This window comes from Sorex fumeus, unplaced genomic scaffold (genome assembly GCF_029834395.1).
Source record: "Sorex fumeus unplaced genomic scaffold, SorFum_2.1 ptg000006l, whole genome shotgun sequence".
NCBI classification, from domain to species: Eukaryota; Metazoa; Chordata; class Mammalia; order Eulipotyphla; family Soricidae; genus Sorex; species Sorex fumeus.
In genome coordinates, this window is record NW_026606063.1 from 56,467,157 (window position 1) to 56,493,478 (window position 26,322).

The 26,322-nt window shown below is 41.8% G+C and overlaps 1 protein-coding gene across 1 annotated transcript in view; it reads right to left on the bottom strand.

Moving 5' to 3' along the window:
- Nucleotides 1-16,616: 16,616 nt before the first annotated feature.
- VWA3B (von Willebrand factor A domain containing 3B) overlaps nt 16,617-26,322 on the bottom strand; it is a 226,006-nt gene continuing 216,300 nt past the window's right edge. The window contains 3 exon segments of the mRNA XM_056129028.1: nt 16,617-16,874; nt 16,876-16,969; nt 26,154-26,254. Of these exon segments, the coding sequence (XP_055985003.1) occupies nt 16,617-16,874; nt 16,876-16,969; nt 26,154-26,254 (453 nt within the window).

Below are 26,322 nucleotides of genomic sequence, written 5' to 3' on the forward strand. Positions count from 1 at the left end.
ATTTTGTAATTTTTCATCATCGTTCTATTTTGTTTTTCAATTTTCATGCATAAAGTTGGAGATCTCAGACCTGGGATCCGCATGCCTTTGTTCCTCTGCCGGTACCTTCATGTGTGCGGAGAGTGGTCTCAGCATGGTGGTGGCTGGTTCTGGAGGTCTTTGGCTGCCGGAGCCCTGGTCAAGGTGGGTAGGGAAACTCAACCCGCTCCCCTCCAAGGGGCCCCGGCGAGGAGAACCAGGCGCGGGGGCAGGAGGCTCTGCGCTGTTCTCTTCCGGGAGCTGGGATCTCCAAGCCTACTCTGATCGGGGCTGAGCATCCTTCACCCAGATCCTCAAAATTCCAGTAGGCGGGGGTCACACCCACCAACTGGCCCCCTGGCACCGTGTAATCCCATCAATGGCCAAGACTCAGAGACTATAAAACCCAGTTCCCAGAAGAGAACAGCACAGAGTCTCCTGCCCCTGCGCCTGGCTGTCCTCAGTAAGAGGTAATAAAGTTGAATGTTTTCTTGGGTCTGTTTATTATTTGTGTGTGTGTTTCCCCTTTGTGAATTATTTTTGCCCACTTAATGCTTTTCTTTTTAGTTTTTATGAATTTTTTGTGCAATACTGACAGACTTCTTACTTTACTGGATAGAAATATTTCCCCTAGTCAGCTTACCTTTTCATTTGAATTATGGTGCTATTTATTCTAGAGATTTGCAAACATTTCCCTCTGTGGTTTCTTCCATTCACTGAAAGCCTAGAATACACAATTTCAATCTATATATAATGTTTGTTCTTTTTTTGGATTGGTTTATAATGTTTTAGTCCCCATTCACGTTGATCTTTTTATTTGGGGACCACATCTGGCAGTGCTCAGGGCTTACTGGAGCCTAAGGGACCATATAGGATGCTGGGGATAGAACTTGGATCAATCACATGAAAGATAAACACCTTACTTGCTATACTCTCTGGTCCCATATTCATTAAAAAAAAAATTGGGCCACACCTGGCATTACTAAGGCTTTACTCCTGGATATGTGCTCAGGAATCAGTCCTAGTAGATGCCAGGGATCAATCCCAGGTCAAACCATAGTGACCAGGAGAGAGAGGGGGGGAGCAGAGGGGAAAAGAGGATAGAAGAGAGAGGGGAGGATGGGAGAGGGGAGAAGGGAGAAGAGTGGCAGGGAGGGGGAGAGGGGAGGAGAGGGGAGGGGAGGCGAGGAGGATGGAAGGGAGCGATGCTGAGAGAGGGAGGTAGTGGGATGGCAATGGGGTCATTGGTATTGGGAAATGGACACTGGTGGAAGGATGGGTGTTGAATCGTTGTATAACTAAAACCTGATCATGAACAGCTTTGTAACTGAGTATCTTATTGTGATTCAATTAAAAAAATTTTTTAAATCCTGGGTCAAAGCATGCAAGGCAAAGACCCTGCCTGCTGTATTATCTTTTCAGTACCCCCATATTAATTTTTTAATGCAATTGGTTTTATCTTAATGAACTCTAGGCAAAGTTTACTGAAACTTTGTAACTTTTTTCTGTGACTTTTAAAGGCAGAACTGAGAGTCCTTGGTCCGGGTTATTCATCGATTTGCACAAGCTGGTCCATGGTGAGACTTGTTACTGCGTTTGGCATATCAAATGCATCATGGGGAGCTTGCCAGGCTTTGCCGTGTGGGTGAAATACTCTCTGTAGTTTGCCGGGTTCTCCAAGAGGGGTGGAGGAATCGAACTCAGGTCGGCCATGTTGACCACATGCAAGGCAAACACCCTACACGCTGTGCTATAGCTCCAGACCCAGAGAGTCTTCATTTTATTAAAGTAAAGTTCCAATTATTGCTTTCATTCCAGGATCCTCTAGTTGAATAGCGGGTCAAATATTGGTTGCCTATTTATCCCTTGTGCTGTATCAGTTATCAATTCATTGACTCTCAGCTCTAAATTAGCCCTTTAATATCAGTCCAACAGAATCACTTTAAACATTTTTTTTAAAATGTTAGCCCCTGGTTAAGCTCACACAGCAGCTGGTGCTGAAGGATCACTGGAGCAGGAAGTGAAAACAACACTCCTGTTGTTTTGTTGGCTAAAATGCAGGTGAGAATGTTCCAGAGAGCTCTATCTAGTCCTGTGTCCAGAGCATGGACCCTTGATGATGTCCCAACTCCAGCCTAGCCAGGATTCTCCTGCCTGCAGTCCTGTCAGCATGGACACAGAATGTGGCAACCATCTGCTTATGAGGATTCTCCAATTCCCTGCCCTGTTCCCTTCTCCCTCTGTTTGTCCCTTATCCTACTGCTGCAGCCATAGACACCAATCCAGGTCATGAGCACCACAGCTCCTTGTCTCTTACTCACACAGAGGTCCTTGTGCAACCCCTGGGCCCTGCCTGCACTTTAGGATTGCTTCTTACTGCCCCAAAGCAGCAGACTGTGCAGAGCAGTGAACTTCTCTGCCAACCTGGTTGCATATGTGCTACAGGTATCCCAGCTCCAAGGGAACCTAAATGCTAGTCTTGGGGAGAAATGAGTACTCATTACAGGTATGTCCTACCTGAGTTACTCTCATTCAGTCTTGGAATGCCAACTAGATTGCTACCCTGTTATTAAAGTTTAATACTATTTATATGCGTGTGGAGAGTGTATGTCTCCACATGCATGAAGGTACTGGCAGAGGAACAAAGGCATGCAGGTCGCGGGGCTGAGATCTCCAAGCCTGCTCGGATCGGGGCTGAGCATCCTCCACCCAGATCCTCCATCTTCCAGTAGGCAGGGGTCATACCCACCAACTGCCCCCCTGGCGCCGTGTAATCCCATCAACTATAAAATCCAGCTCCTGGAAGTGCGCAGACGCATTTGCGGCCGCGCAACATCTTATTATCTCATTCTTGCTTTGGACAACCTGGCAGGCTACCGAGTGTAACCTGCCCACACGACAGAGTCTGGCAAACTCCCTGTGGCGTGCCCAATATGCCAAATACCAGCAACAATGATGGGTCTCATTCTCCTAACCCTGAAAGAGCCTTGAATGTGGCACTTTTTAGAATCTCAGGGTAGGACAAAGGAGACGTTACTGGTGCCTGCTCGAGGCAATCGTTGAACAACAGGATGATCGTGATTGTGATCGTGACTATTTATATGAAGGATTTCTTATTTTAACTATTTCCTATTTATATCACTATGAAATTTGTTTCTTGATTAAAATTAAATTGATACACATGCTCTAAATGGTTTCTCTCATTTTCCTAGAGCGGATATCAGAAACTTTCCCTTAAATGCAAGAGGGTAAAATATTAGACTTTTAATTATATGGTCTCTGTCACAAAGTTCAATATTCATTTATGTGGAGAGAGAGGAGTAGGGGGGATGTTGGAGAAGAGAGAAGCTTTCATCAAATTAGGAACTGAAGAAAGCAAGTTGATAAAAGTCATCTTGGGAAGCAGGTCGTTAATGTTAAGCTGAATCTGAAGATCAAGGACAGGAACAGGATTGGCATGTTCAATTTTAGCACTTTTGCTCATTGTACAGAAATACAAGCCAGCATGATACAGGAAAAGAATGGTGTAAAGAAAAGATCACCATCATTTAAAGATATCATGATTAGATAGAACACTCTAATCTACAGAGATCTCAGTAGAAGTGAATTTATTAAGATAACAGGACTCAGGAGCGAGAGAAATATTATAGGAGAAACGATACTAGCTTTGCTTGCTAATCCTGGATTGAGTCTCAGGTGCCACATATAGTCCTCCGAGCACTACCAGCAATCACTCCTGAGCCCAGAGCACAGAATAGCAAAGTAATTTATACAAAGGCAAAAGTTACTTAAGAATAAATCTAACATTGCTTAAATCTTGTAAAAGAGATGAGAAAAATCAAAGATGTAAATATATGGATACCATACCATGATACTGAAATCTCAGTACATTTCAAATTCCTTCCATTTTGTGCTTCAGATTGAACTATAGAATCCATGTAATCCCAATAGAAACCTCAACAGGAATTTGGGGGGGAAGAAAAGAGAAGATAACTAAATGCAGCATATGTTTTTGGTGTAGATACTTGAATCTAGCATTTTTTCCTGTTGCAGTGAAGAACATAGTGGCAAAATGTTCAATTTTCTTTTTCTTTTCTTTTCTTTTTTAAATAAATTTATTTATTGAATAACCGTGAGAGCAGTTACAAAGCTTTTGGGTTTAAGTCTCAGTCATGCAATGATGAAACACCCGTCCCTTCACCAGTGCACATTTTCCACCACCAAAAGCCCCCATCCCACACCCTCACCCTACCTGTGGGGCAGATGATTTCTACATTACTCTCTCTCTACTTTGATTAGAAAATGTTCAATTTTAAATGTGATATATAGTAAGGGCATTCTCATATCAGTGTTAATTTACTAATTTTGACAATTATACTCTAGCTAAGAGAAAAGCCCTAGTTTTTAGAAAATACTCATTGAAGTCTTAGAGATAAAGGAAAATCTAATCTCCTTGAGCTTTAAATGATTCAGATAAAAATTACTGTGTGAATGAGAGACAAAGCCAACATGGTAAATGGTAAATGTTAACATTGATGGGTGGAGGGTAAAGGAAAACTCTTTGACATATTTTAAAAACTTTTCTTAAATATTTTGAAAGGAAATATATAGATTAAATTAGAAAGTGTTCAAAAATATATATCTAATGAGATATTTATTTTCAAATTATATGAAAATTTAGATAGTAAAATAATGTAATTAAAAGACAGACCAATGAACAAATGGAAAAAATATTTGAACAGACATTTCACTCAGAAAAGATAAATGGAAGACAAATATACACATGGAACTTGGTCAAGGTTATTAGTAATTACATTGTGAATGACAAATTAGAAATTCAAATTAAGCAACAATGAAATACAACCACTAGAATGACTGATAGAAAAGTCAATAGTGCATTACTATTGAAAAGAATGCTGAGCCACCCGTACATTGCTGGTGGGAATATAAAATGATGAAATCTCCTTGAAAATCTATTTGGTACTGCTTTGGTGGTGGGAGGGGAAATGGGGAAGTAGGGTCCAGGCCAGGGATTGAATTAAGGTCTTCACAATGGAAAACTTGAACCCTACCATTGTGTTATATCCCTGGTCCCTATTTGCCATTTGACAATTCTATTTTTTTAAATTAAATTTAAGTGAGAGAGATAGCTTGACAGGCTCTGCCATGCTGGCGGGGCACTCTCGGTAGCTTGCCAGGGTCTCCGAGAGGGATAGAGACTTTTAGAGCAGCCTCTAATCGTCCTTGCAGTTCTTCCCATGGTTAAAACCGTGTTTGAATCCCATCAAATATGGTGCAGTAATCTTGTATTAAGTGTTTTATGATGTGTCGCGTGGCTGCTTTGTAGCTGCGAGGTTCGAAAAGTGTCCTGGAGCGTGGTGGCAGCTGGTTAGTGGAGGTAGTGGAAGACTGCTGGGCTGGTGGGAGCAGGCAGAGGATCTCTGTTCCCGGCCCATTGAGCCTGGAGTCCAAGGTCACAGAGTTTCGCTTCCCTGGTTCTGTGAGGCTTCACTCATGTGTGGGTCTCGGCCTGAGTGTCTAGAAAGCGTCCTGGAGCGTGGTGGCAGTTGGGTAGTGGAGGTACCACCAGGTAGTCTGAGCTCGCAAGGCAGTGCAGAGAAGCGATAAAGGAAGACCTCAAAGAGAGAAGAGCAGCAGTGCTGGCAGATGCGGCAGAAGCTGGGAAAAGCAATCACAATGCACTCCTGTCCTTCGCCAACTACAAGATCAAAATGACTGCCCTCCAACATCCTGATGGATCTATCACATCTTCCAGAAGGGCAATGGAGAAGATTATCCATGACTATCTTCGATTGCACGTCAACCTGCCCACATACCAAATTCCACAGGATGGATATGTCGTTCCCAATGTTCCCCCTTCCGAAATCCGATACATCATTTCATCGGTAAGGAAGCAAACAGCACCTGGCACAGACAAGGTCAGGCCTGAACACCTGAAGAACCTACCATCAGTATTCATCAATACACTGGCTCAGCAATTCACACACTACCTGTCTGAATGCAAGGTTCTGTCCCAATGGAAAACCATCAGGACTGTACTACTGTACAAGAAGGGAGACATCCATGACATTGGCAACTATTGCCTAATCTGCCTATTGTCTGTCATCTACAAGTTGTTCACTCGAGTCATCCTGATTAGGATTGGCAGAACACTAGATGAAGGACAACCATGTGAGCAAGCCGGTTTCTGAAAAGGATTCCGCACCATCGACCATATCCACACGATAACCAAGCTCTTGAGGTCTCTCGGGACTTCAAGATGCTGTTCTGTCTAATGTTCATTGATTTAAAGAAGGTCTTTGACTCTGTTGAGACTGAAGCAGTCATCGAGGCCCTAGCCAAATAGGGCATTCAAACTCAATACATCAGGATCCTCCGTGAGCTATATTTCGGATTCACTACCAGGGTCTCACCATTCTACAGGGAGGTGATCACTGATGTCAAGAGAGGGGTTCGGCACGGTGATACCATTTCACTGAAACTCTTCAGTGCCACCCTCGAGAACTTTATGTGATGACTGGAATGGGAAGGAATGGGAGTGAAGATAGACAGTCGGCAACTATACCACCTTCGCTTTGCTGATGACATTGTTCTAATAACACCAAACATCAGCCAAGTGGCACAAATACTGACTTCGACCATGAGTGTGGAAAGGTCAGACTACAGCTGAATCTTATGAAGACAATGTTTGTGAGAAATGGTCTCATTCCTGTTGTTCCATTCGCTCTCAATGGGACGAACATCTCTGAATCAACAGTTATGTTGCACATAGGTCGAGAAGTCAACATGACAAATGACCTGGTACCTGAGTTGCGCAGGAGGAAGAGAGGGCTTGGAATGCCTTCAAGAGCATCGAAGAAATAGCTAAGAGGATGAAGAACCTCCAGCTCTGGGCACATCTCTTTGATTCTACTGTTCTTCCTGCATTAACATATGCCTCAGAGACCTGGGCCCTAAGAAAACAGGATGAGAACACTATTCGGGTCTCACAAAGAGGAATCAAAAGAGCTATGCTTGGAGTATCACGCTTCACTCAAATAAGAGAAAGAATCCGGAGTTCTGACCTCTGTTGACGGTCAAGAATCAGGAACACTGTCTCATTTGCCAAGGCGTCGAAAATCAGATGGGCTGGACACATAACGCAATTTGGAGATGACTGCTGGACTAGAGCCATTACCGACTGGATTCCACGGACGTCAAAAGATCGCGTGGCCGCCCAAGTATGAGATGGTTAGACTTCTTCGTCAAGACCCTGAACAATCGGTTTGAGGCTGTTCATGTTCCTAAAACGAGCAGACGCCATTGGGCTACACTGGTGCATGACAGGGACAAACGGAGACATTATTGGTGCCCACTCGAGCAAATTGATGAGTAACAGGATGTCAAGTGATCAAGTGATCAAGTGAGAGGGTTACAATAATATTTATGGTTTTGCTGCACCTTCTTTACCACCAAAATGCCCACAGTCCTTATGTCATATCTGATCTACCACTTTCCATACCCCAAGTCTCTCCCCAACTGTTTGGTAATGTGTGGTGTGTGTGTGTGTGTGTGTATGTGTGTGTATGGTTGCTGTTTGGCTGCCACATCTAATGTTACTTAGGGGCTACTTCTGGCTCTGTGTTTGGGGATCATTCCTGACAGCGACTGAGGCACTATGAAGTGTTGGGGAATGGACCCTGGTCTCCTGCATGCCAAACATGCTTGTAGCTGTTGAAATGTCTCTCTGACATCTGGTAATCTTCCTTTTGTAATTAAAGGTCAAGGGTTTGGCATCATTAGTTACTCTATTCATTTGTTTTGTTTCTCTATATATCACAGGTGAGTGAGCATCCTATATTTGTCTTTCTCCCTCTGATTTACTATGCTTATCATGATGAACTCCAGTTCCATACAAGTTGCAACAAAATTTCATCTTTTTTTTATTTTTAATGTAGGAGTACTGCTATTTATTCAGCCATTGATTAAGCTGATTGAATTGGGCATTAACTCCACATTACTTTATTTTTAATTCAGAATGTTAATTTTATTTTATTATTACTTTTATTTTTTAATCACCATGAGATAGTTACAAAGCTTTTCTGTTTGAGTTTCAGTCATATAATGATTGATCACCCAATCCTCCACCAGTGCACATCTTCCACCACCAAGAACCCCAGTATTCCCCTCCTTCTTACTCCTCCCCCTGCCTCTATGGCAGACAATCTCCCCCATACTCTTTTTTGTATTGCTTGTTATAAATGGTATGATGTCACATGGCCACAAGAATGGCTGCATGCTCCTGGAACTCCAAAATTCTAGATAACTAGGGTTAGGAGAAATCTCTGCAGTGAGCTGCTCGGTTAGGAGAATCTTTTGTGTGTCTCTGGATCATGGCCCTTGTTTCCATCTTTTCCAGTGAAATAAACTATTTTGGAATATGCCCTGTGAGGCGTGCCCATTTACCTGGAGCCCGTGCAGTTTTTGATGTCTTTCTAGATTTATGGGTCTCTGAAATAAGGCCAACAAATGAGCTTGTATAGTTGAGGTGGTTTGTGGGTGTGGCTTCCTCATAACCTAACTTTTGGCCGTTTAATTTCTTGGTAAACGACCCCAAGTTGTTGGGTCCGGCCAAAGGCACAGCAGCAATTTTGGGGTATCAGGAAGTCTGAAGGCACCATCTGGCTGCTGATGCACTTACCCCGCAGGTACAGATTGACCTGCTGGCAGCACCATACCCCCAAAATTTCATCTTTTCTTATAGCCACATAATATTCCCTTGTGCATATACACCATAACTTCTTTATCCATTAATCTCTGGCTGGACATTTGAGCGACTTCAATATCGTGGCTGTTGTACTTAGTGTTGAAGAGAATTGAAACTTACCTGGTGGAGTTAGAACAGTGTTGCTTGCAGACTCTCCAAGAACATCTGATCTACCCACAAGTGTTACATTGCTCAGAGACTACTGACATACATGAAAAACACTATCAGGTAAGCACCAAAAAGAGGGTGACTCCAGCTGTAAGGGAATGGATGTGACTAGCACATATTACACATGCTTTTCCCCAACAGTCTGGATCCAAAAGAGCAGAGTAGGACCTTCCTGCAGCCCCCCAGGCCCCAGAACAGCCCGGATGGAAAGGTGCCACCTACCTGTACTGACCATTTCTGGGAGTCAGACTGAATTAATTCTCTAAATTATACAAGGTTTAGGGAATTTTGAAACCCAAAGGTAAGCTTGCCTAGACTGAAACCCATCTATTCTACAAATGTACTAAGCACCTCCTTACATGTCGCTGCAAGGTGTGATTTCTACCTTGGGCAACCTGTTTTGTTCTCAGGAAAAGATAGTACATTGGAAAGCCTCACATGTAAGAAACACAATTTTTGATGCATGACTCAGGGGAGAGGGCTTGGCAATAATTTATACTCAGATTTACTGGAAGCAAAGATATGAATAAAGGTTTCTGAAATGGACAGGATTGATAGGTGGCCCTTGAAAAATTCCCAAGAGAGTTTGAAATTTTATGACATTCCCCAGCAGACCATGTATTAATCCAGAGTGTAGGAGAGTGAAAAATAAAAGTAAAAAGGCTGATTCAAGAAGTATGAGACAGTTCAGCTTTTTGATAACTGCGAAGATTCTTGCAGTTACTCAGAGAAGCCCTACTTGGTGCTGCTTTCTCATCAAAGGCCACCTTGTCTGATATATGTGCTCTGATGAGGTCTTCCTGGGAATTCCCAGTATAACTCAAACATGAATGCAGGTAATTCATAAAGTAGACTATATCATTGCCCAGGAGTAGAAATGTAAGATGTTCTATAGGGACAGAACTGTTGGAAGAACTTGATTTGCTTTTCAGATTCGCAGTCACAGCAAAACAGCCAGCAAGAGGTTTCACTGCTGGAGATGGACTTTAAGTTAAATATATAAACAAATAAGAGATGTGGAAAAGGGGTCAGGAAAATAGCACTAATAATGACAACTTTTAAATGTAGATATTAAAAATATTTTCTGATCATAACTCTTTTTAAATTCCCATTTTTCATTATCATATATATGTTTTTGTTGTTGTTGTTATGTTTTATGGGTCATACCCAGCAGAGCTCAAGAGGCTACCCTTTGTTCTGTGCACAGGAGTGATCCCTGGTGGTGCACGGGGGGAACATTTGTGGTCCCAGAATTCAAACCAGAATAGCGGTAACTGCAGTGACATGCAAAGCAAATGTTTTCCCTCCTGTACACATCTTTTCAGCTCCTTTTATTTCTTTTACTGACTATAAAACCCAGTAAAAATTTTAATATGCATGGTGGTAGTGGGCATCTTTGAATAATTCCCAGTCATAATGAAAGGCATCCACTCTTTCACCATTTAATAGGATGGTAGTTACAGAATTGCCCCTCCCCTCCACCCTACAGATGAGTGTAGGATGTTTGAGGAAACTGAAGACTGAAGAAGGTAAAAGACATAGCTATTTGATGGAAATGTAACATAGAAGCCAGCGAAGCTTAACCTGCAACAAGAACTTAGTAAACCTCAGATGAGGACTTAGTATCCCCATGGTAAGATGCAAGTTTTCACAAATTCTTTTCTACTGAAATATTTTCCGATAATTCCATTAGCCATTTAGTGGTAATAAGAAATATAAAAAAAATTATTTTGGGCCTGATAAAGGGGCTCCACCAACTAAGAAGCCAACTAAGGACTCAGAGACTATAAAATCCAGATCCCGGACGAGAACAGTGCAGTCTTCTGCCCCCGCGCCTGGGTGTTCCTTCCCGGAGCCCCTTGGAGGGGAGCAGGTTGAGCTTTCCTCCCCGCCCCGACCAGGGCTCCGGCAGCCGAAGACCTCCAGGACCAGCCACCACCATGCTGAGACCACTCTCCCCACACATGAAGGTACTGGCAGAGGGACAAAGCCACGCGGGTTCCGGGGCCGAGACCTCCAAGCCTACTCGAATTGGAGTCGAGCATCTTCCACCCAGATCCTCCAAATTCCAGTAGGCGGGGGTCACACCCACCACCTGGCCCCTTGGCGCCGTGTAATCCCATCAGCGGCCAGGACTCAGAGACTATAAAATCCAGATCCCGGACGAGAACAGTGCAGTCTTCTTGATGACATCTTATTATCTCATTCCTACTTTGGACAAACTTGCAGGCTATCGAATGTAGCCTGCCCACAGGGCAGAGTCTGGCAAACTCCCCGTGGCATACCAAATATGCCAAATACCAGTAACAATGATGGGTCTCATTCTCCTAAAGAGCCATGAATATAATCTCAGGGCTAGGATGAAAGAGACGTTACTGGGGCCTGCTCGACGCAATCGACGATTAACAGGATGATGAAATGAAATGAAATGAAATGATAAAGGGGCAGACTTGAGGACTTGCTGTGAAAATGGGGAATAGCGGTGAAGGGAAGTTCACAGTGGTGGTAGGGCTGGGGTTGGAGTATTGAGTGCTGTAATAAAGGCATCATGAACAACTTTGTAAACCATAGTGTTTAAATAAAATGAAGGGAAAAAAGATAGTAGACACTAAAGACAGTTCCACTACCACCTTACTGAATAGCACATGAACTGGGTGGAATGAAGAAAAAGTTCCTTGTAGTATGATGTTTTTCAGAGCCTACCATCAGGGGTAACTTCTAAGGCAAAGAGAGAGCACTGTGGTGAGAGGGATTGGTGAGAGAGCCTGGATGATGTCACCCATCCAAGAGCAGGAGTCAGTGTGAGTCCTCTGACAGGCAGCAGCTGTCAGGGTCTAATATGAATAGACAGCAGCTGCTGAGTGAGGCTTCATGGGGTGTGCGAAGCAGCCAGTGAAAGAGATGAAAAGATGCTTGTTTGGACTATTTGAAAAATAACTCGATGTGCAAAAACTTGAGTTTGGTGCCAGACAGCTCTTGAGCTAATGGACTCCCCTGCAGAGAAGAAAATAAGCCAGGGACTTTCACACAGATGTCTCCCGGGGCATATTTCTTTCGGTCATTTTTGTATTTATATTCTTTCTGTGTTTGAGGAAATTCTCTTCTGTAAGTTTGTAACGTTGTGGATCTTGAATGATGTCAAATAAAACTTTCTTTTTCTATTTAAGATGGTCCTTTACATAGGGTTGAATACTATGATTGGGTTTTAACATTTTTACTAGTGCCCATTCCCTTTTCATTGTGTGTTGTGGTGGCAGGGTTATACACTCTTGTCTATATGGTTTGCACACTAGGTTGTGGTGCCTGCAAATATAGCTATGGTGGTTTTCAGTGGTCACACACTGGTTGTAATGGAGACCACAAGTGACATTGCCATCAGAACTGTGGTGGTATGGGAGCTAGCCAGGAGGGAGGGGCTGCACATACATCCCAAGTGGGCTCAGCCCGAGATTAACCTCACCTGGAGCTGTGGTATGGGCATAATTTTTCTTTAAGTTTTTGAAAAATTCACTATAACAGCCCTGACATAAAGCTTGTGTGTGTGTAGGTGTGTGAAGAAGACTGACAAAAATTTTAATTTTATTTTTTGCTCAGTATCTTTCATTAAAAACATAAAAGTAGAATCACTGTGAAATACAAAGTTAATGACCGAGCTTCATCTGTACAAAGTTCCCACACCACACTGCCTTCACCAGTGTCTGCTTCCTTTCACCATTGTCCCCAGTTTCCCTCTTGCCTCTGAGCCTGCCTCTATAAGCAGACACTTTTTTTCCTTTTTTTCATTTTAGGCACTGTGGTTTACAACACTATTACTGCTAGAGGGTATCATGCATGTCACTCTGCCTCCTTTCAGTGCCTGTTCCTTGTCCAGAATGACCACTTCCATCTACCGATGACAAATTATATTTCATTAATAACATGTTAAGTTTGTAAACTGCCCACTAGAGTATTAGTCAGAAACCTGAGGGAAACTTTAGATACACAAAATTTGTAGCTCCCATCTTTCATTCTTTCCAAGTTTGGATTCTCCTTAGATTTTGCAGAAGTGATAATCTCTCAAAACTGTTTTCTGGAATCTCAAGCCAGAAGAATGACATATTTTCAGAGATATCCTCCACATGTGGTGCAGACCATATCTTACCTCAGTGTGCACTCAAGAAAATTCATAATAAAAGGAAATTTACCATACCAGAATAAATACACCTACTTTGGGTTGTTTTCCAAAGTCTCTGATCAGTCTTGGTTATCTGACAGAGTCTTTAACTCTCAGAGTTTCGTGTAAAGGGTTTACTCAGCCACACAGGGTATGAAGTTTCTCTAACCCTTTTTTTCCCTTCACAGCTAGAGATACTTGGGAGGTACTCTCAGCTCTGTGTTCAGATGTTGCTCCAAGCAGTGCTTGGGGACCATGCAGTGCTACAGATTAAACTTGGGCCGCCTCCACCTCATCCTCCCTCCTCCTCCTCCTCCTCCCTCTCCTCCTCTCTCTCTTCCTCCTCTCCCTTCCCCTCCCCTACCTCCTCCCTCCCCCTCCTTTTTATACCCCTCTTTCCCCTCTCCTTAACTCTCCCTTTCCTCCACCTCCCCCTGCTTCTTCTCCTTCTCTTTTTTTTTGGTCTGGGAGGAGGAAATCTATTGCTTTCTCTCTAGCCACCTCTGTCACCTGGGGAAAGACTGGGGTAATCTAGGACTGATAAAAATTTGCAGGATAGTATAGTTAGTCCTAGATCTTACCCAGGCATTTCCAGTACTTGCCTTTCTCTCAGTAAAGAGTTTCAGGAGGAGACAGATACTGAAGTAAAAATGGTTATATTTGAAAGTTCTGAGGGGCTTGGGGGAAGTGATATATATATATATATATATATATATATATATATATATATATATATGAGAGAGACTCTTGAGAGTAAGGGAAAGGGAGAACGTGGGTTTCTCCAGAGCAGACAGAGCCCTAGTACAAATCTTGCTGTTAAAGTATGAAAGTACATAAGTCAAGGGGGAAAATGTGGGTGATGTATGTTGGGCAGCAGCAACAGATGTGTTTGTGTGATGTATGTGCTCAGGCAGTACATACATGTGTGCCGAACCTTCATTTTGAAATCTAGTTGCAGTGAATTTACAATTCTTTGTTAAGATTTTTTAAATTCTTTTTCCATATATACTTTGTTATTCTATTAGCATTCAACCATCATAGTTTCAGCTGAGAAATCATTCATTATTTCCCTACCAATAAATTCTCATTCATATGTGCTTCTTTCAGTGTTTTCTTGCTAATGCCATCTTTTAGCAGTTTAGATATAACGTGTCAAGGTTAGTGTCACTCTACTCATGCTTAGGATTACTTAGAATTCTTGTATATAGAAATGTGTCACCACATTTTGGAGATATTTAGTGATATTTAGTGATTGACTCCCAAAATAGGGGTTGAGAGGAATAGCGCCAAGGCCTTAGAATGCTACTGGTATATGGTTATAAGTTTCAATCCTTTGAACAACATGTGTGGAACACAATGCAGGTGGCTCTGCTGTTTGGGCCTGGCAGCTCTGCTCTGTGATTCCTGATGCCTCTATGATTTCAGCTGCACCTCAGCCAGGTGTGTGTGATCAGCAGAACAGGGACGGGATTGTGAGAGCATGGCAAAATAAATAAAAAGATGTGTAAGTGCCATGGCCAGAAGCAGCACACAGCCCTCCGCAGAGCATCACCACCTACCTTGTGTGCTGCAGCTTAAGTGTGAGCCTCAGTGGGTGTAACAGTGCAAGGTTAAGGAGCACACAGCTTCGTAAGCATCATGGCTGAGGGTGCAAACACTGCAATCTGGGGCCTCCTGCCAGATCCACAGTCAGGTATGTGTGCAGCCCATGTCAGTCATTGCAAAAATATCTCAACCAACAAGGAAGGAGAGAAGTGAAATATAGTAGCAGTGTAGTACTGTCCTCCTGCTGTTCATTGGTTTGCTCAAGCGGGCACCAGTAACCTCTTCATTGTGAGATTTGTTGTTACTGTTTTTGGCATATTGAATACGCCATTTGTAGCTTGCCAGGCTCTGCCGTGAAATATTGTAGCACTACACTGTCCTTCTGTTGTTCATCAATTTGTTTGAGCGGGCCCAGTAACATTGTGAGACTCGTTGTTACTGTGTTTGGCATATCAAATATGTCACTTACCAGGCTTTGCTGTGCGTAGCTTGCCAGGCTCTCCGAGAGGGGTGGAGGAATCGAACTCATGTCAGCCAGATTGACCACGTGCAAGGCAAACGCCCTACCTGCTGTGCTATTGCTCCAGTAGTAAAGAATATATTTAAAAAGAGAAAACAGGGGCTGGAGCGATAGCACAGCAGGTAGGGCATTTGCCTTGCATGCGGCCATCCTGGGTTCGATTCCCAGCATCCCATATGGTCCCCCAACCACCACCAGGAGTAATTCCTGAGTGCAGAGCCAGGAGTAACCCCTGTGCATTGTTGGGTGTGACCCCCAAAAATAAATGAAAAAAATCACTATCACTATCACCCTGTTGTTCATCGATTTGCTTGAGCAGGCACCATTCGTCCCTGTCACGTGCTAGTGTAGCCCAATGGCATACTGGGGGCTCTTTCAGGGTCAGGGGAATGAGGACCATCATTGTTACGGTTTTTGGCATATTGAGTATGCCACAAGTAGCTTGCTAGGCTCTGCCGTTATTTATTTATTTATAAATTTAAAAAAATAAAGAGAAAACAAACGAGAATCAAGTATAGATAAATGAATGTAGAAAAAGAGAATTTGGGTTTACTTACCAAAAAATAAAAGAGAATTTGAAATGGCTATTTTTGGTTAGTAAAGCTCATTTCACTAAGAAATTAACTAACTTATGTGAGTACTTTTTATAAGTCATTGATAAAATGTGCTTAAAGAAAACAACATAGTGACTTTGAAATGTTTCCCACGTCAGTTTATTCTGGTTCCGTGCTCAATTATAAGTACCTACAACAAACTATAGACAAAAACAATCAGCAAGGGATTAATTAAAAAAAATTACCAGAAAATAGTGAACTCAAGAATGTTCAGCTATGCAGCTATCAGACAAGTTACTAAGTCTCAGTTTTCATTCTAACAGTGAGCAATAAAAGAGTCTACTTCAGAAGAGTTAATGAATTTAAAATAAAACTGCAATCTTGGATTATGATTACATTGACTTCAAACAAATCTGAAGGCCTCTCAGAAATTTGGGAGATTAAACTTCTGGATGTGAGGAATCTACCAGAAGATCGAGCAGATCGAGCACAGTTTTGTAAGAGTAAGGGAAAGAATAGGATCAGGAATGGTCAGGGAGATAACAATGAGCTTCCACATAGGCGATTGAGTGGGGGAGGGCAAGGCTTCCATTCCTCTGACAAGAAGGAAAAACATAGGTGAAAGCAGTCTTACCTGCCCAGAGCAGAGGCACTAGTTCAACAGTGTTGGCTGGCTGAGCTCTAAGCAGCTCTGGAGGAACGCTGACTCTCTTAAATATAAATTGCCACTAGACTGCTTTAGGGTGTCTTGTTGAAGGTTTCAGCCCTTTGTTGCTAAGGGTGGTTTATGCCAACAGGGCTGGCAGCTGGAGGTGAGGCACAGAGATGGCATGGCTGGTTGACTCCTAGAACCTGGGCTGGGAAGTTTCTTGGAGGAAGTGGATGTCAGTGTTAATTCAGGATGTTAGAGTTTTTGCAGTACTGTGATCTAAACTGGCCCGGAAACTGGGGAATGATCTCAGAGGCACTATCATTGAGACAGATTTCAGGTTGTTCTGGAAAAAAATGTCTTTTCTCTCCCACTCTGCATTTGTGGTGGCTCCTGATGTAGGACTCTTGGGACTTGATTTCTTGCAGATGTCTGTCTGAGTCCAAAGACACTGTCTCCTGCAGAGGCAGCCTCTTGGTGGTTTTTTTTTTTCTCCTTTTTACTGTTCTTATGTTTTAGCTCTTGTAACTCTTCAGACTCAACTTCTTTAAGTGGATAAATTAGTAAGGTAGAATTATTTGAGTCTGTGTCCTTGCTAGAGAGCGGGAGAGAGAGAGAGAGACAGAGAGAAAGAGAGAGAGAGAGAGAGAGAGAGAGTTAGTCATGTCTTGATGGCTACATCTCCACACAGATATTCAAGCTAGATTTATGGTTGTTTCTTAGCTCTCTGTCCACTATCCTTCCTTCTATGTAATAGAAGCTCAGGATCATGTGGGCCTTTGATAGTTTGTACGGAGCTTTAGTCCACTTAGTTTATTCCCATTGACATTTGGTACTTGGGTGTTTCACACAGCCTGAGAAACCTAACCTTTTGAACCTGGGTTCTCACCTTGTCAGGGAAGAACTAACAGCCCAGAGATCTCAAGTGCTAACCCCCAATTCTAGCCCTGTATGATCAGTCTAGCCACATAAAAGCCTAATTCATTCCTGTTGTGCTGAAATATGAGAAAAATATCCCAAACTCCACAATGATCCTTATCCAAATTTAATTGATAAAACTAAGAAATCAGAATAAAGCCATAGAGCTGGAATTAGAATTTAGAATATATGCTGTACATGCTGTACATCTGGTAATAATTAACAAAAGAATCAAAGACATGCAATGGGGGAAAGGATAGTCCTTTATAACAAAAAGTGTGTGAGAACTGACATGCAAAAGAATAAAACTGTATCAAAGATATACCACCCACAACAAATAACTTGACATTTAAGAATCAAAAAATGTAGGGGAAATTCCCTGATATTGGTCCTAGCAATGTTTTTTGATTCATAACATCAAAACACAGCAACAAAAGCAAAAAATCAACAAAGGAAAAGACACCACATTCCAAAAGCTTTTGCAGAGTTTAAACAAGATCAAACTACATGGGAAAGAGGAAGAGAAAATGCATGCAAAACATTTTTCAGATAAAGGAGTAAAGGGACCCAAAGCTCAAGAGAACAAAACTGATTTATAATTTTATTAAATAATGGTCTGAGGACCTGAATAGACATTTTCCTAAAGATATTCAAATGGCTAAAATTATGTTTAAAATTATCAAAACAACTAGTTATTGAGAAAATCAAAATAAAAGATATCACAAAATACCACTTCACATCATTTATAGAATTACTATTAAAAAGATGAGGCAAAAAGGACATGAAGAAAACAAACCTCTTTGTGAGAAGATAAACTAGTATAGCCACTAAGAGAAACAGTATGAAGATGTCTCAAAAAATTAAAAACAGAAAATCCATATGATTTAGTAATCCCACTTGTGCTATTTCAAAGAGAAACTTCACCCAACGTTCATTGCACCACTATTCACAATATCCAAACAATCAAAATACATCCATAAATGAATTAAAAGATAAAAAAGTATATCTATATATTCACAATATATATCAGTTACTATACACAGTTATTTAATTGTAACAAGGAGGAAGGAAATCCTGCCATTTGTTACAACGTGGATAGACCTTGAAGTTATTTAAGCTAAGTGAAACAGTTAAGTGGAGAAAGGCCAACACATAAATACAAATGTACAATAATATTGAGTCTAAAAGAGCAAACTCACAGACTCAGAGAGTACAATGATAATTTACTTGGGCTGAAGGTTTGGGGAAATAGGAAAATGTTGGTTACAGGGTAGACAAAAAATAAAAATATATTGGGCAATTTATTCAGATACACTTACTGTTCCTCAAATAAGGTATTTCTAGGATACTGCAATCTCATTTCAACCATGCCATCATGGTACACCATCTCTGCACTTCCCCTTCATCAAGGCCCTGAGATCAACTTAAGGATACCAGCTACCTGTTATTAAATCTTATTTTGTTTCCATAACCAGAAACTGCCACATTGATCACCCAAGTCTTCATTCTGAATATCTTTTGATCTTTTCTGTTTCAGGCTGTTTGAAAGTTATCAAAGTAAAACGTTAATGGAGTGGGGAAATATAGTTAATTTGAAAGAACTCATCCATCATCAATCCCTCTCTTCACAGGATCAATATTCACCACATGTGATATTTTTCAAAGATTCGGTTGATGCTTCAGGTGGTAGTTCCTAAGAGAGATGAAAACATTAACCTTATCACTTCACACCCATCCAGACAATTATTATTAATAATAAAAGAGGAGGAGGAAGAGTAGAAGGGTGTAGAGGAGTAGAGGAGAGAAGATGAAAATGAGGAAAACCAAATACAAAACTATAAAAGTAAGTGCTGACAAGGATGTGAGGAAATGGAAAACATTATGCATTGTTGGTGGGACTGTAAAATGATTGCACTGCCATGAAAAACAGACAACGGTTCCCCCAAATATTTCAAATAGAATTTACATATAATACAACAACTCTACCTCTGGGTGCATAGTCAAAATCATAAGGAAAGAAAGCAAATTATGATATATGCTAAAATATGAATAAAACTTGAGGACATGGTGTAAAATGAAATATAACAAAAGGAAAAGGACTATATGATTTCACTTATATGAGGTCCCTAGAATTGTTGGATTCAGAGAGCTAGAAATTAAAATGGTCATTTCCAGGGGTTGAGGTATGGACAGGATATAGAGATTTGGTGTTACATGGGTAGAGACTTTCAGTCTGACATGATGAAAAACATTTCAAGAGCTGGATGATGGTGATTGTGGCACAATCGTGCATGAATTCAATACATTTGAATTTTATGAATTTTAAAACTACTCAAGTGCTATATTTTACCATAGTAGAAAAGCGTCCTGAGAAACAGCAGTAAGACTAGAGAAATGCTTTCTGGGAGGCAATAAACAAAATTCACTTTAAGTACAAGTCCTGTTCCTGTGTAATTGTGCAAACTCTGTGTCTTTTACAGGCTCATCTGAAAAATCACGCTAAAAGACTACCCTAGTGATTCTGCTCAATATAAAATTTTGGTTGTCACATGAGCACCAACAATTCCTGCTGTATGTTTCTCCGGGGCAGACTATGGAGTGCATTCTATTTTTCTTTTCAGAGTTTTCCTATATTTCCCATGGGTTAGCCTTGGACATAACCTGTTCATGACCTGTTCACATCTTCAAAAATAACAGCAACTGGGAGGGAGTGAGAAGTAAAGGGTTTCCGTGGTACACTAAAAACACCTAAATAGGTGCACCAAAAACACCTAAAAAGTGAGGCACAAGTGTGGCCTATGGTCTATTGGAAAGACAGCAGGTAAAGTTCATTCATATTTCAGATTGGGTAAGGATGCTAAGAAGAAGAGCAGTAAGGACCAAGAAGCATTGGTGGGTTTGTCCAGCTCTCAGGAGGGCATTAGGAACATACAGTTCACATGAATAATGAGATTCTAAGCAGGTGATAATGAAATAAAAGGTGTCCCCATCACATGAAAGGCAAGTGGTAAGCTATCACATGGGAAGAGTTATAAAATGGGAGGCATGCCACATTTTCGCTTTTGTTATTAAGAGTATGCCTTTGTAAGGATGGCTGGGAACCTCTACACCAGACTGTTAACAGTTATCTCAGGGAAATGGAAAATTCGAGTCCAATTGTCACCTTTTTCATATTTGGAAACTTGTTTTTTTGAACTGGTAAGGAGAAACAAAAAATTTTATGTTGAGAAAAAATAACAGTGAAAATACTCAAAAAAGAATATATATGTATCTATATAATGATTACTTTTGAATGCGAATTATGTTATAATAGGATAAGTTGAATATAGTTTCTATATTCCTTTTGCTTTAAATTTTTAAATTATGTGAACTATGCTACACAAGTGTCATAATTACAGTAAAAGTCAGACTTTTGTATGTGTGTGTGGGTGGTGGTGGTTTGGACCACAGTGAGTGCTCAGGGGCTACTCCTGACTTGGTGCTCCTAACCGTGTGGTGATGGGAACTGAACCCAGGACTCTTCATGTATCTGTGCATAGAGCAATCTGACTGAGATTTTTTTTGGGGGTCACACCTGGCGATGCACAGGGGTTACTCCTGGCTCTGCACTCAGGAGTCACTCCTGGCAGTGCTCAGGGGACCATATGGGATGCTGGGAATCGAACTTGAGTTGGCCGCGTGCAAGGCAAATGCCCTACCTGCTGTGCTATCTCTCCAGCCCCTCTGACTGAGATTTTGAACAAGGAAGATCCTTTACAGAAACAAGCAGATGTCAGTCTACCAAGTTCAAGATATTCTACAAGGAAATTTCCCCTTGTGGGAGAAGGGGAGGAAGGGGCAAGAGTAGGGCACCTATGGATCTGGTGAATGTTCATCTTCACTCCCCCCCACCCTCACTCTGCCAAAATGTGCTTTGTATAAGGGCAGGTGGCCTTGGTTGCTCTGACTTCCAGCCAGAGACCATTCACTGTGAGTATGCCTAGAACGCCACCAAGCCAGGTTTCTTTTCTCCAAAACTCAGTTATATTATATATCCTAATGTTTTAGGTTACACATTTTTTTTAATTGAATGACCATGAGCTACAGTTGTAGAACTTTCATGTTTGAGTTTCAGTCATACGATGATCAATCACCCACCCCTCCACCAGTGTACATTTTTTCACCACCAATGTCCCCAGTATCCCTCCACCCTGTCACACCCCTCCTCCTGCCTCGATGGCAGACAATTTTCTTCTTTCTCTCTACTTATGGGTATTACGGTTTGCAATACAGATAATGAGAGGCCATCATATTTGGTTTAGGTTACGGATTTGGTTAAATTTTACGAGGAACAGGACAAAACTCTGTGCAACTGTGTGTGTGTGTGTGTGTGTGTGTGTGTGTGTGTGTGCACGTGCAGGCTGGGGGAAGTCAGGCTCTATGGCTCCATTGGTTCTTCAGAAACAGCTGGTTCCACTGTGCGAAATATAGTGCTGGGAACCAACTTTATACTCTCCTTGGGTCAAATCCCACCTCGCTTGCTTAATTTTTATTAGATTGCCCAGATTCTTTCTAAGGCCACATTTCCCCGTAAGTATCTCTTTAACAGCGAGTTTATCTAGAACATACAGAAGAGAGGCTGGAGCAATAGCATAGTGGTAGGGCGTTTGCCTTGCGTGCAGCCAGCCCGGCCGAGCTGGGTTCAATTCCTCCACCCCTCTTAGAGAGCCTGGCAAGCTACCGAGAGTATCTTGCCCACACGGCAAAGCCTGGCAAACTACCCTTGATGTATTCGATATGCCAAACACAATAACAACAAGTCTCAAAATGGAGACGTTCCTGGGCCCACTCGTGCAAATCGATGAACAACGGGAGGACAGTGTGACAGTGTTCATACAGAAGAGAAAGACATATAAGGTAGGCACCAAATAGATGTTTGAGGAGGACCAAGAAAGTCCTAGATTTTAACAACTGACAGTGCAGAGATGGAGAGAATGATTATAACAAGACACGCAATCGGATTGACTACCACTGGCCCTCTGTATTAAGAATTGTGACATTTTATCTCTTCCCAAAGTTTAAGGGCACCATGGTGTATTGTTTGAAAAGAGGCAATATCCATTGTTCCTGTAGAGAATATAGGAATCTCAGAGACAGAGTTTATTGCAGGGATACTTGCTTTCCAGGCTTTGCTCCAGAAGAGGAAATGGGGTTTCTGAGGGAGGTCATGACAGAGGTTCAGTGATTTTGGATGCACAGCTCCATGTTGGGGAAAAAGAGTATAGTGGTTGGATAAAACCATGGAAAGTGATTCATCTAATGTAACGTCTGTGCAGTGTTGAATCTTGGAGCCTCAATCATCACTTAATATTGCTGCTGTCATGAAGACAATGCGAAATGCACTGAGTGAAGAGAGGAGTAGTAAGCCTTATAATTTATCTTTAGATATATACTTCTAAACCCAAATGATTAGATGGAAAAGTATTAAACTGCTAGAAAAAAGATAAAAAGGGCTAATTTACGTAATAGGAATTTGGATCTCTTTACAGACCCAAATTACATTTAAACCCTGGAAAAATAGGGTCTTCACACCCATATCTATAATCACATTCCCAAAACCACAGAGTTTAAATGGAGACAGAAAATTGCAAATGTAAATGAAATCTACAACTTCCTGAGATAAGGAGAGAAATTAACTTTGTGTCTCATAGAAAAATGTTCTCTGGTACATACATGCAAAGTTTAACAACTACAACATTCTGTAATTCCCTAAAGCATCTATGTGTTACAGGATCAGTTTCTATTGTACTTTGTCCTTGAACATGCCAACATGACCTCTCCATTCCATCTTTGATCAGGCTTTTCTCTTAAGTATGCTCACAAAGCTGGGAAGCTTGGAATGTTTCTGCTAACAAAGTCACTAAGTTACAAAGGCTAGAAGCCGAAAATTGGAAACATTCACATGATTTAAAAAAAAATCACAACTCTCTGTACCAGGACATTTTGCAATTGCCATGTCTACCCTGGTGTGGTTAGAATCTGGATGCTGTGTTGACACTGAGAAATCACCATCTTCAGGTATCCTATGCATGTTCTGCCCCTTGTTAACCTGCCCCATTTCTATACCTATACATCCTAGAAATCTGTGTGGGATGTTATTGGTGCACACACTCCATCTCAGTTCCCGTCCCTCTCAGTGTCTGTATTGCAAACCATAATTCCCAAAAGTAGAGAGAGAGTATGGGGAATATTGTCTGCCATGGAGGCAGGGGGAGGGTTGGGAAGGCGGGGTATACTGGGGAGATTGGTGGTGAGGAGTGTGCACTGGTGAAGGGATGGGTGTTTGATCATTGTGTGATTGTAACCCAAACATGAAAGCTTGTAATTATCTCATGGTGATTCAATAAAATTAAAAAAAATCTGTGTGGGAAAGTTATTATTCTCTAGAGTATGCCTGTAATTTGTCTGAGAATGTACTCTTACTTTTAGTAAACTATCTGTATTACTAAAAAAATAAAGCCAACCCTCTTTAGATTATGCTTGCACTGTGATTCTTAAATCCAGGCACTGTTTTAATAAATTATTTTTCACACATTATTTGTATAGTTTGATCTTGAATTCTTTCCTGTGATGATATCAAGAGCCTGGACCTTCAGGGCAGGGCTAACGGATAAACTATGACCACATTTTTTTCATACAACATAATTACACATCAAGGGAAGGGTACTTTTGCTCTTTGGGATCTCAGAGCCACCTTTAGAGGCCCATTGACTTTCCTGGAACTTAAAGTGATTAGTCTCATCTGGCTTTAAACACATATTCCGAGATAAAATATTGAGGAACCATAACACACAGAGCATTTCAATAATCATGCCTAACGAAATATTTCCTAGGAAGGTACGGGGAAGAACAAGAGCGGCTGTACAGGTGAGGAAGAGTGCAGCCCAAGTCTTGCAAGATGGCTGGAGAGTGGCAGGAGGAGGCCAGAGGCAAGGGCCTCAATAAAGAGAAGGTCTGACGAACAGAGCAGCTCAGGTCCAGAAGAACTGAGTAATACTAATGATTTAGGATCAGCATCACTGGGGACTGATGGGTGTAGAGGGTGAAGGACAAGGAGAAGTCAAAAAGAATTCCAGATTTATGTTTGGACAGCTCTGTCCAAGACAAAGATGGAACCTATAGGGAAGGAGGAGATGGGACAGGTTTAAGGAAACTTGGATTTCAGTGTTAGGCTAAATTAAGTTTAAGATTCTGTACAGTCAAATGTACTGGGAGACGGCTAGAAATGAAATGATTCCCAGCAAGGGAAAAGTACCTGCTTGATATAAGAAAAGACCACGACCATCTTCAATCTTTCCATTACGCTTATCTGAGGACGAGGTACAGGCTCTGTGACAACCAGTGACCTTCCCACAGTCACAAGGTGTAATGGGAAGGGTAGGCATGGGGTACACACCTCCTGGGGCTTCCTTCATTCCTAGTGTTCTTTCCACTGGAGATAGCAAGTATGATTGCAAGTCCAAATTACGGAGGAGCTTCTATAGATCCCATGTCATGCCTCACTCTAGTTCTGATATCAGGCTATAGGAGCAATCATGGTTAGAGATGAAGATCTGATCTGTCGTTTACATTAAGGATCTTGGCACAAGAGTCTTGTTAGCTACGGGTGTGGGCAAAATCAGCAGGGAGGGAGGAGATCAGGGGAGAAGAGAAAGCTCTGCAGGCATAGTGAGGGAATGAGAAAGGAGGGACTGGTTGACTGTCAAACACAACTGAGAGATCATGTCAGTGTAGCCAGAGTTTATTGGTATGAGTGTGTGAGAGCTCCTGAGTGGACTTTTGGAGACAGTTTCTGTAGAGGGTGAGTGGTGAGTTCAATACCCAGTGCTTAGAGTGTTCAAAAGAGGCAGGAGAGGGGAGAGATACAGTCATGATGCACGGGACACCTAGGAGAGAGGTAAGGAAAGTTGTAGGATCCCACTGAGAGGTGAGGTTTATTTAATCAGGATCTCTGTGTGTGTGCACATGTGTGTTATAGGTGTTTGCTGTAGTAAAGGACTCAAATGTGAGGAGCTAAGGAGAGAGGCAGGAAGAATTGGGATCATGAGCAGAATCCCGGCAGTGGGATGGGCCTCTAGAGCTGCCTTGGATGAGATGAAGCACATGACAAAAAGGGTATGTTAGGCAAGAATGTCTCTAAGGATTTCTCTACCAAGGACAATGAAAGCTGCCATTTACAGACTATCCATGAACTCCAGAGGTACTAAAATGTTTTATGGAAGTGCCCCAATCCTTTCTCAAAATTCACCTTAGCTCCAAGATCATGGCTCCAAACAACCATCATGTCCCTTGCTGGTCCCATGGACTTGGGTTTTGCCTCTCTCCAGGTGTCAATGTTTCTTTATTGACTTTGTTTTGGCTCAACTTCTTGCTTTAAGCAACCCCACTGCCTCCAGTGAAAATATATTCATCATAGTCAGTGAGAACCGCTCCTCTTTCTGCCCCTTGGCCCCAACATACACATTAAGTTGAGAACAGGCAAGTTAGCTAAAGGAGAGAGTCAGATGAAAAACTGGCTCCAACTGCAACTTACCCTCATTTTTGCTTTCTAGAATGGATGCTTATGAATAAAACTTCTGCAGATACACCATTGACTTGAATGATTTTCTAAATAGCCAGTAAAATCATGTTGGGTTTGATATTAGAACCAAAAAGACAAGCAGCAGGTAGAAGGTGTGATATTGAAGGACTAGCAATCCTACTAGGAAGTCATCCACTTCTGCGTTCCTCCCCCAGAATTTAGAGATCAGGCTCAACTCAGAAACAAATTAAACAAGTTCAAATAAATAAAATTCAGGGAATTCAAAGCTGAGTCTACTTACGGTTTCATGTAGTCCTGAAGTGGGGGTGACTTTATGTGAGAACAACAGAGAGCATACTTGTTTTGGCTGATTTTAATAAGTGAACTCCGAGGGCAAAATTCCTGCAATAATGTTAAAATAGTTGACTTAATACAAGTCAGAAATGTTCATCATACGGATATAACATCCT